An 11,563-nucleotide genomic window follows, 5' to 3' on the forward strand; every position below is an offset into this window, starting at 1 on the left:
TCGCTATTGCAGAGGAGTATGTAAAAAAAAAAAAAAAGTCTAGAATGAGGTACCCCTGATAAGTAGTGTATAAGCTTAACTTCGAACATCCGCGCCATGTTACACGACCATGTGCTACTACGCTTAGAGATAATAGGAACCGAACCCGGCCTTTAGCTGTTGGTACTTTTTCAATCCGCCACGTGAGTGATAACGGCTATGTAGGCGTGGGTTACCAACTAGATAAGCCGGTTAGCCGGTTAGCTAAACGTATAAATACAATCAATAGACAAAAAAACCGCATACCCCACTAAAATCATCAACATTTACAATATTACATATTTATTTAATTTATTTATAATTTAATAATAACGTATTTAAATTAATTGAAATTTTACATATAAATAATTAAATAATAATAATATATAAATATATTTTTTAATATTTTATATATTAACTTTTAATTAAACATTAAATTTATTAAATTATTTATTATATCTTAAAAAACGTCAGCTTAATACCTTTTAATAATTTTAATTAATTTAATTAAAGCTTTATTAATCTTTAAAAAAGCTTTTAATTTAAAGTATCGCTTATTAATCTTTTATTTTAACCAAGCTTATAAATTTTCGATAAAATTTAAATCGGGACTATAAAAAAGCCATTTTAAAACGGGGAACTTAAAATTTTTAAATTAATTTTTTAACAATTATAAAGTATAAATAAATACATTATTATACACAAAAACGATATTAAGCTTTAATAACCGTAATAAGTTATTTTTAAAAATATTTCGATAAATAATAAATATAATATTACTTTTAAATACTTTAAGGTCTTCGTTAAAAATTATAATATCGCTTTTTATTTCGTAGCAAATTACACCTTAAAATATTTTAAAATATTAAGTTTTTTTATAATAAACTTATACGTATTTCAAATTTATAATTAATAAACTTAATTTAAAAAAAACGGTTAAGAATTAATTATGTAATTAATTGTTAAAGTTATAAGGTATTTAAAAAAATTAACTTACTTTTAAGTTTAAAAATTCACCCTTAACATAAACCTTAATCACATTTAATTATAACTTTATTTATAAATAAAACTTATTATTAATAATTAAATGGTTTATTATAATTTTTATAAGTTTATTTATATTTGACTTTAATATGTTTTTTTAATAAATATAACTTTATTAATTAAAAATTAACTAATAATCCTTAATAAATAAATTAAACAATACTCTTTTTTTTAATAAATTAAATAATATAAAATTTTTTTAACAATATTTAATAATTATTTTTTATTGTATTTATTTATTACTTTTAAATAATTATAATTAAACGGAAAAAACTTTAATTTTAATGGGAAAAGCGTTTTTTAATTATATAGTAAATAAATATAAAAAATCCTTTAATTCTCGCTACTTTCGTAGATTTTTAACCCGTTTAAAATCGTACTTATATTTTATTCCTCGTGTAAGGTATTATATATTTTTTATAAATTTTTTAACTACGTTTTAAAGTATAAACTATTATTTAAAAATAAAGTTATTTTAAATAATAAAGTTAAATTTTTCGAAAAAAGCTAAAAGTGGAGTTGGGTATGCGGTTTTTTTATCCACTAATTATAAGTAGATAAAATGGGCCATTTTATACGCCGTTTAAGGTCTGAGGTAAGTTAGTAAAGGAACCGTCTTGGTTACTTCAGCAATGTGGGCACAATATTACATAGGCAGTATACCGTACGCCCCTTGTCATAGTGCTAGCTTTTCGGACGTGCACGATATAGAACAGGGCTTTTAAGTCTGAATAGAACAACGCCTTTAAAACATCTCAACTATTATACCAGGGTTTTATACCAGGGCTTTATAACATAAATCACTCTGAAACGATGTTTTCGAAGAACTACGACAACTCCATAGGGCGGCAGTAGACATACGCTTTAGGATCTTAGCAAGTAGCTTTAAGGGTCCGCTAAATAACATTATTACAAGGGCGTATATACAGCTCGATAGCGCGGGGTGTATCTACCGCACCCACTGAGAAACGATTCATTCTAAAGTACGAACCACAAGGCCTTAACTACATTTAGAAATGATTTGACCATAGTGTAGGTATCTTGGTATCTTGCTGTGGGGTACTTTAGTGAATATCACGAATAACCGGATATAATATACTTCCATCTTATGGTCCGTGGATTGTTTCTTCATGGATGCGGAGTTTAATCTTCCCGAAGGAGTTGTCTTTCGGATGGAATTAACTTTCCGAAGGAATTATGAGTTTACATAGACTTTTTGCAAATTGATAAGGTATTTAAGGTAATCGATAAGGAATTGTATGGTGCTTACGTAAAATATGCACGGTACGTAGTGTAATTGATAAGGTTGCGCGCGTAGCGCATTGTATCTGGTTCACCATGGTTACGCTTAACTTTTGCGTTGTGCAACAATTTGTGATACGTGATACGCGGTATGCAATATAATGTGCCGGCTAGCCAGCCAACTTTGCAAGCCATATCGACTATTTAAGCTTTACTACTTGTTGTGAATAGATAGTTCCTAACATCTAATTATATTTCTTTTCTACTATGCCTCTTAACCTTGTAAAGCAGGCTAAGGAAGGGAGGCTAAGGAATAAGGCGACGACGATCTGGAACAAGCCATGTAAGGTAATTATGTCAAATATGGAGCAACTTTTGGGGCTGGCGGAGGTTACCGTAAGGGGATGACAATGTCCCGATTATTTTTTAATACGCTATGATCATGGTGCTTCATGACGTTGATAAACGGTATGATACCAGTGCTTTGATATAGGTAGTTTACACAATTTAAGATTGTACATTGAATATAATTCAACGATTTGATAAACACTATACCTTGAACAATTTACTAGGAGAAGGCTGTAAACCTTATAGTGATCCACTACGTTGTTACATTATTACGTTAACGTGGCAATTCCCTCGTATCCGGGTTTAAAACCTTGTTTTTTAAGCCAGCTTTGGTTAACAATACGATATATCCTTAACAAAAAGCTTTTAAAGAAATGGCATGTTATAAAGCGTATATGATTAACAATTTCGGAATGACCTTGTAAACATTTAAACGTACGTCAAGCCTACTACCTTTAAAATGGTTTAGGTGATGATTTAATTACGTAACAAGCTTAGCAAGAGTAGACTTATATTAGTTAAGGATAACCCTAAGGCTCCTCAGGACGGCGTGATGGCTAAATCGTATATCTATTCAAGTTTTATGACAAGGCATGCTACCTCTATACGAACAGGACAATCTATTCATGCAAGATAATGCCCTAATGTACAAGCTAAAACGTAAAATGAAGTGGATGAAAAGGCATTATATCATCATTTTACAATGACCTCCCCACTCCCCAGATTCAAATCCCGTCAAACACATTTTGACTTGATCGATCCCGCCCGACACCACTCAGTATTGAGGTTGATTAACGGGATCGAAGTTATGGATGGGCTTAAAAATAGCAAAGCGAAGACTGCCATGTGGTGAGAATTTACATGTGGAGTCTTGGTTCGGTCCCGATCGTTTTTGTGTACACATGACACACAACTAAGCGTGCAGACCGTTGGGTTGGGATTTCAGGTAACCATGTGTTGTCAGCATACCTCCCGGGATCTTGAACTTCTAAATTTCCTATTATGCCCATTCGTAGTTGACACAAACTATACCTTGAAACAATCAACGCATGAAATACACGAAACCATCAAGAGTTTAGAATTGCGTTTCGAAATAATTTGGATATCTTATCAGTTACATAAGTATATTGTACCTGAGCTGTAAGTCATCTACGGGTTATACACACGTGTAAGTGACAGGTTACGGTATCGGCAAAGGATATGTATATGTGTTGCATATCAAGTACGTCAAGTCCCGCCAATTAAGATCTCCAGTACATACCGATCCTGTAAATCGATCAGCCCATGTTACAATGCACGGTTCGCCTCACTTGCATGCTAAAGTCACATCGAAAGTACTAATTAAGCTTATATCCAACGGCCATCCCGTCATCTTACACCCTTTTGCCCCTCCATGGCGTAACGTTCGAGCTAGGGGTGTGAGAGTAGTGAGGGAGTAACCACCGAAAGGTTAGGTTAGGTACCCTAGGACTCCCAGCGGTATGGGTAATAACTCAAGGATAAAAGGACCCTGCATGCGTCGGAGGACAGGGCTTATAACCCCACATGGTTTTCCACTCCCCACGATTGCTCTCCTAGTATGATTAGTCAGTGTATAGGCTATTACTAGGGCAGGGGAAGCTTGATGAACAGGGAGAGGATTGCATGGAATAGCACTAGATACCGAAGGGTATATATGCTTCTTGATTCTACCTATATCGAGCTTGTTTACTCCATCTCCGCCGTATCTTTTGGGCGACAGTAAGCAACGAGACGGGGTTACGGAGTTTACTTGACCTCACATTTTTCTATAGCTACAGAAGGTACATTGTTGACAGAATATACCATACTCCCAAGAGTTTCACTCCCATATGTATACATGTCGCCTCCCCGGCTCACCCGATATGACACGTATAAGGTACCTATGCAACCTAAGATAATCGGGCAGAATACCTTATGTAACACCGAGACAAGCATGGTACAGAAGCTGCTGCACAACACAAGTATCGCCTCTTTCGGCTAAAGATAGCGGGCTAGTCCTTAACCTGACTCAGCCAGCCACACGTTAATTACGATGTTCACCTCACCGCTAGATGTTATCCACTCCCAGTTGCCGTTTTATATCATCTCAAGATCGTTGCAGAAACTTGCTTTAGACCAAACATATATCGAATGTGGTGTTTGACGCGTTGCCGGTATGATCTGCGGGAGTGGCTCCGCTCAATCGTCGGCTATACCTATGAAGCCAATGAGATGTCCATCTTGAAGCGCCACATACGTGTAAGTCGGAAGGCGCCTATAATTTCCGCCGATATATTAGAATCTGTCTCGGCCAATTGTCGTGGAACGGAGTTGGAACCGCTGCGTCTTTCTTCCGAGACCCGACGCTAGTGGACGGCTTGGGAAAAGGAAAACCACGAGTGCGGAGTCCGGTTGACGGGTAAGCATCACACAACCCTTGCGAATAAAAGGCTTCTTTGCCACACAGCTTAGAGGAGCAAGATCTCATCATCGCCGTAATATGCTGCAACGGCTTGATGCATGTCGGATTATAAGAAAACGAGGCACGTCAAGTGGTCCAGACCTGCAACGCGGGACGCGGAAGCACATGGCAACTTATTGAATTTTCTTCTTTCTGAATCTAAATCTCTAATCTTTTTGATAGTCAGATTCAAGACCAACACCAATACACGGCGCCAACAGCGTCATGGTAGGTAGCGGTATAGGGATACCTTCAAGGTTTCACTACGTTCTGCAGCGTACGCCTGTCTGTCTCAACATATGTGGGTATACCTCCACTCAGAGAGTGACAACCAATTTGGTGGCCGAGACACCTTTCTTAATCAAGTCAACAGCCTCTTGTATCTTCTCGACGCCGTTGCCGACGATCTTTGGTTCAGGTGCTGGTACGAAAGTACCTTCTCTCAGCGCCGCAGGTAAGAAGTCGTTGTAGATCGCCTTTCCAACGAAGTTGCTACTAAGGGAGGTGCCGAAGATGGAGTACATAGTAACTCCCGCCGGTGGCTCAGGCCAACCCCGCTTAGTAGACGCCACAGCCTTTACACCCTCGGAGTTGGCGATGACCTGCTGCAGGATTCCGTGAGGCGCACCTCCAATGCAGTCGAGAGCGCCAGCGGTAGTCTTGCCCTCGAGGGCCTTGATTAAGTCGTCTTGGACGGTTGAGCTAGAGTAGTCAAAGGCTTGGCTGGCACCTAGCTTCTTCACGTAGTCAAAGTTCTTGCGGGACGCGGTAGTGACGACTTCGTAGCCGGAATTCACGGCGAGTTGGATGGCATTGCTTCCAACCGCTGAGGAGCCACCCCAGACAACCAACGTCTTACCTGTGGGCTTTTGCGGGGGGACGGTAGGGAGTTGAAGCTTCAGGTGGGTCTCTTGGTAGAGAGCGCAGGCGGCAGTAGATAGAGCCAGAGGGAGGACTGCAGCCTTCTCAAAGGGGATGTTATCGGGGAGCAAGGTTGTCATATTAGTCTGCAGAATTGTGTACTCTTGGAAACCACCATCCTGTCTACGTTTGCTAGCCATGCCAAGAGCATGGCCAACAACACGGTCGCCCACTTTGAAGGCGGAGACACTAGGGCCAACGGCAGCGATAACACCGGAAACATCCTGGCCTAGCACGGTGGGGTAATCGAGAGGCCACCAGCCGGCAGCTTGGAGGGAGCCATCGACGGGATTGATAGCGACGGCATGGTTTTTCACGAGAACCTCGTTAGCCTCTGGGGTCCAAACGGGAGCGGGCTCGACCACGAAAGGGTGGGCTTTCGCCTCTTTAATCCAGGCGGCGTTGTTAGTGGCCATCTTGCTTCTCGTATGCGTAAATCCTCTGGACGGTTGTCGTCGTCGTCGTCGTCGTTGTTGTTGTTGCGTATAATTAGCAGACCGGCGAGGAGATGATAGAATAGTGGCCAAGTGGTTATTAGAGATGATAGAAGATGTCGGGAGAAATCTGGAACTTATCTGGCGGGTGGCGCTGAGCCTTAAGAACGTTTGCGAGAACTGCTTGCTCGAAAGACCGAAAGCCATGGGCGATGTCACTGCTGTATGTTATATGTGACATGTGTTGCAGATAGATTGCTTTACTTCCTTTCCTATAGTAGATGTGTTGGTGTCTAAATGTATGTACGTACGGAAAGCCGCCGAATAGCACTCGCTATCCGGATACCTCCGCAGCCGAGACGAGATCGCATAGAAAGCCGCGGAGTCGTAACTGCGGACAAATCGTACTTCGCGCTACTTAGAGGATGCTTAGGTACTACAGCGTCTGCGTGTTTTATCCGAGCCGGCGGAGTTAGCGGAGTCTAAGATGGTCGCCTCGGATCTCGGAGATCCGCATAATACGGAATAAAGAATATATCAAGAACTACTTTGGGCAGCTGTACTTTGGGCGTCATGAGATACTCGCACATTGGCGTCCCACATGTAATCTCTTAAAAATAGATAGACGATGCAGTGTCTTGTATTGTCGCATTATGCCGTACCTGTAAAAGGTACGGAATGAAGTTCCTAACAACAATTACCCGTGTAGGAGACTCTGCCAAGAGAAGGTCTTACTTAATCCGTTGGATTAGTTGAATGAATCAGCCTATCAAGAAACGATAGGAAGAAACGATATGTTGGCTCTGTTGTTTCTCGATATCCGAGCTACGGCTCGGAGTTTCTAATCATCAAACCTAGATCACATCTAAAGTACAATCAGGAATACTTCCAAAGCGACGAGTTTGCTATGATAGAAAAAAAGAACTAAATTTTTCTTAAAATACCTAGGTTAGGTAGTTAGAAAAATTTCAGAATCGTTCCAGCTGCCACAGTTGGCATGGGGAGTTAAAAATAATAAAAAATCCTATGTTAAGCCATGGCTGCCTGAGTCATCATAAACGGCGTGTGGAATTCCAATAGGTGACCCTCCAAGCAGTCCACACGTAAGAAAGCTTCAGGGAGATATCTGGTACACGTCAGCGTTTTCAAGATGCTTCAAATAATATTGGATCTTCACTGCTTGCTTAATCCTTTATTAAGCTTCGGCAGTCGGTATAGACTGCTGGTTCAATGCGCGCGTGTTTTGGCATATACTACTTACGTCACTGGTCCCATTTTCTTTCCTTCAAATAGACGAGGAACAAATAAGACAAAAAAAATCAGACACTCATTCAATTTGTCTTAGTTCCGAAGCTCCGAGCATAGAAAAAACGTAGTTCCCCAAGCCCTATACAAGAGTCTACAGGACCATACGGCTGGTATTTTACAATCTTGTCTCCCCAATTCCTTGTTCTCATCATATCTACAATTTTCCTGACAATTGTATTATCGTAAACAACATCACCACCGCCGCCGCCGTGATGGCTCTCCACTCAGACACTCAGCATACGCACAGGAGCGACTCCGAAGATGTTACCATCTCCAACACCAGTTTCGTAGCCGGAAGCGAGAAGGCCGATGCCACCAACGATAAGACCCAAGAAGCCCCGGACGAGATCGAAAACCAGGCGCGGCCCGCACCCGTTGAGCCGCAAAGAGCGGGTCCCCCACCACCTCCCAATGGCGGCCTCGTTGCCTGGCTCCATGTGGTCGGTGGCTGCATGTTGTTTTTTAACACGTGGGGTATCTTGAATGCCTTCGGCGTTTTCCAGACGTACTACGAATCCGGCGCGCTCTTCCATCGATCGTCATCGGATATCTCATGGATTGGTGCGATTCAATCCTTCATGGTTCTGGTCGGTGGTGTTTTCGCCGGCCCCATCTACGACAGGGGCTACTTACGACATCTGCTGATCGTTGGAAGCTTCGCCATCGTGTTTGGTCACATGATGTTAAGCTTGTGTAAGGAATACTGGCAAGTAATACTCGCCCAAGGTCTCTGTGTCGGATTGGGAGCAGGGATGCTGTTTGTACCTTGCGTATCTCTCATCCCTACTTACTTCACCACTAAGCTCGGCCTTGCTCTGGGTCTAGCATCAGCAGGCTCTTCCGTCGGCGGAATTATATATCCCGTCGTCTTGTATCAGCTCATCGGCAAGATTGGATACGCCTGGTCTGTCCGTGTTATGGGCTTCATCGCTCTGGGAACTCTGCTTATCCCAATATGCATTATGAGGATGCGATTCAAGTCCCCGAAGCCCAGATCCATGATCGACTGGACTGCTTTCCGCGATATCCCCTATATGGCCTTCACAATTACCACTTTTATCGGCTTCATGGGTCTCAGCATTCTCATCTTCTATATCTCGTTCTACCCCCAGGAACGAGGCATCACTGATGAAGCTCTTTCCTTCTACATAGTCCCTATCTTCAACGCCGCATCCTGCTTCGGCCGAATCGTCCCCAACGCCGTTTCGGATAAGATCGGCCCGTTTAACGTCGTCGCGCCGTGTGCTCTCATAACCGGTGTCCTGATGCTCTGTTTCATGGTTGCGAACACTAAAGGCGCGGTAATCACGATCGCAGTACTCGCAGGGTTCTTCAGCGGCGTTTTCATCGCTATGCCACCCGTATGCTTCTTCCCTCTGACCAAAGACAAGTCAAAGCTGGGAACAAGAATAGGTATGGGCTTTGGTATCATCGCTCTGGGTCTTCTGGTGGGTAGCCCAGTAGCTGGAGCTATCCTCGGCGGAACGAAGCCTTTACAATGGCACGGTCTATGGGGATTCGGCGGCGCTGCGGCAGCTTTGTCGGGCTTTATGTACGCAGCGCTGAGGATCTACCGCTCCGGTTGGGCGCTCAACGTTAAGGCGTGATAGCCACTTCACAGTACATTTTCAAGGCACGCCCACATAACATGCAAGGGACTTTACCGAATCCCTCGCCGCAACATGAGACTTATGATATGTCATCGTAAAAAGGGAAAATGGTTAGAAAATTCTAGGGCTAGACAGGGTTAGAGTTTGCGGGACAATATTGTGAAGGATTTTTAGGGTCGGGTTTCCTATACATCCAAAGATGCTGATGGCATTAAATTGGCGATGGCCACGAATTTAGACGGAACTGCATTTCTTTTAACTATACCTTTAGTCATAATAAACTTGAAGAGAATTCTGGAACTTATAAGACCTAATTCTTCGGGTTTGACTACCAACATTATCTTTCCCCTTAATGTACACGAATGATATTTATATCGCCTTTGCATCGGCGAGAGAAGAAGTTCCAAGATCTAATTATCATGTAGGATATTGCGTGTTTAAAACAAGGATTCATGATCTGGATAGCCACGGGGTGGCAGGATTTTCGCACGGCAGGACAATATTCTAGTCTATTCATATCTCCCTTACTTATTGACTATCAAGACCCAGTTAGGACTCTGGATGAGATATCTAGAATGAGTAACGTGCTAAGTACCTTACGCATAGACGTACACTCTCGTACTCAGGTTAGAGTTCCTTCTGGAATGGCGAAGTTGTTTCCATGTTGTTTGGTTCCAGACCCTTTGCCGCCACGCAGAACCCATGGTGATCCTCGATAAAACCAGCAGCTATTCTGGCTGCGTCGTCTAGATAACTTCCACCCACGGGTAGCTCTTCAATACAAAGCTCACCAACGCAGCAGACGCCGGCTAGTCTCCCAAGCACGTCTGGATTGGCCACCCATGTGTAAGCACCTAGACTATAGCCTATGCCGTAGCCACCAAGATTTCCTCAAGCCCAGGCCACCCCAATTTTGCACTCGACCGGGCATATGCTACTCTAGCATTCTTGAATGTTCGAAAACGATTAATCTGGGCCCGAGTCACAGTTTCACTACCCGTTTCGAGGATCCAAAAGGGGTTTAAAGCCGAATCTCCCAAAACATCAAGGAATTAGGCGTTAAAATGGCAAAATTCGCACAAATACTATAATAGATGAAAACAATTCGTTTCCTCTTTCTAAAAGCACACTCAAGTATCTCTTAGCGGCTAATGTTTTGAAGGCGTTATATAAGGCCACTTCGAAGGCAGAAGAAGCAAAATTACACACCCTCGAGCTAAACTCGAACCCAAGTAGTATTTGTTGGTGTTTTACAGGTCGAGTGACGTCGAAAGCGACGGAACCAGATTCGGTCTTCGTTACACTTAGTATGGCGACCATCGTCTATATGCATTTCTTAAAAAACAAAGAAATGATGCCTCAAGGGTCGACGCTCTGACATATGAGCTTTTTGGTGATCCTCGTTAACAGCTCATCCACCTTTGTATACGTGGGCTCGCTGTCACACGAGTGCGTCGCTGCTCGCGTGCCTGCTCGGTGACCAGCTCGTATACACGACGGTTAGGGACTAGTAATAAAATATAGTTACGCACCCAAATGTCCCGGAGGCCCTGTCCGCTGAATATTTAGTCTGGAAATCTTTGAAGCGCCTTCCACTTCACAGAACTGTCGAATTACATGATCGAATCGATGTGTCAGATTTCGCACGATCGGCAATGCAACCACTCGTCGAATTCCATATATATAGTCCATCATCTTCCAGTGTACACTGCAAATTTATTGCAGCATTCGTTGCGATCGTTTCCTACTACTCACTCTGTTAATGTAGAATGGCCACTGCCTAAAAGTGGGCATATCGAGAGATCTCAATCCATCGTGCTTTTACCTCGCATAGAACTGGCGAATAGTTGTTCGTGGATCAATAGAAATTCGAGCTGGCATAAGAGCTGTGGTAGGATTAATTTTCTGTTGGGAATCTTGACCGGTTTTTAGGGTATAAGTGCGTAGGGGGTATCTACAGGAGTCTATCTACCATATAAGGGGCGTACAGCGCCTTCGTAAAAGTATAGAAGGCCTGGCGTTACTAAATCAATACAATATAGTACTTGGTTTACTTGTCATAAACACTTACTTTGTATATGATTTTAGGGTTAGGGTTAGGGTTAGGGTTAGGGTTAGGGTTAGGGTTAGGGTTAGGGTTAGGGTTAGGGTTAGGGTTAGGGTTAGGGTTAGGGTTA

The 11,563-nt window shown here is 42.3% G+C and overlaps 2 protein-coding genes across 2 annotated transcripts; one reads left to right on the top strand and one right to left on the bottom strand.

Annotated features, from left to right (window-relative positions):
- Window positions 1-5,430: 5,430 nt before the first annotated feature.
- Window positions 5,431-6,450, bottom strand: F4813DRAFT_382621 (oxidoreductase; the record flags this gene model as incomplete). Its single annotated transcript, XM_049245830.1, has 1 exon — window positions 5,431-6,450. The coding sequence occupies one exon, from the start codon at window positions 6,448-6,450 to the stop codon at window positions 5,431-5,433; it is 1,020 nt and encodes a 339-aa protein (XP_049096590.1).
- Window positions 6,451-7,617: 1,167 nt separating this feature from the next.
- On the top strand, window positions 7,618-9,763 carry F4813DRAFT_370604 (MFS general substrate transporter). The gene has a single exon (XM_049244544.1). The coding sequence runs from the start codon at window positions 7,989-7,991 to the stop codon at window positions 9,381-9,383; it is 1,395 nt and encodes a 464-aa protein (XP_049096591.1). The 5' UTR covers window positions 7,618-7,988; the 3' UTR covers window positions 9,384-9,763.
- Window positions 9,764-11,563: the final 1,800 nt, after the last annotated feature.

This window comes from Daldinia decipiens (assembly GCF_022478715.1).
Source record: "Daldinia decipiens strain CBS 113046 unplaced genomic scaffold F4813scaffold_36, whole genome shotgun sequence".
Lineage (NCBI taxonomy): Eukaryota > Fungi > Ascomycota > Sordariomycetes > Xylariales > Hypoxylaceae > Daldinia > Daldinia decipiens.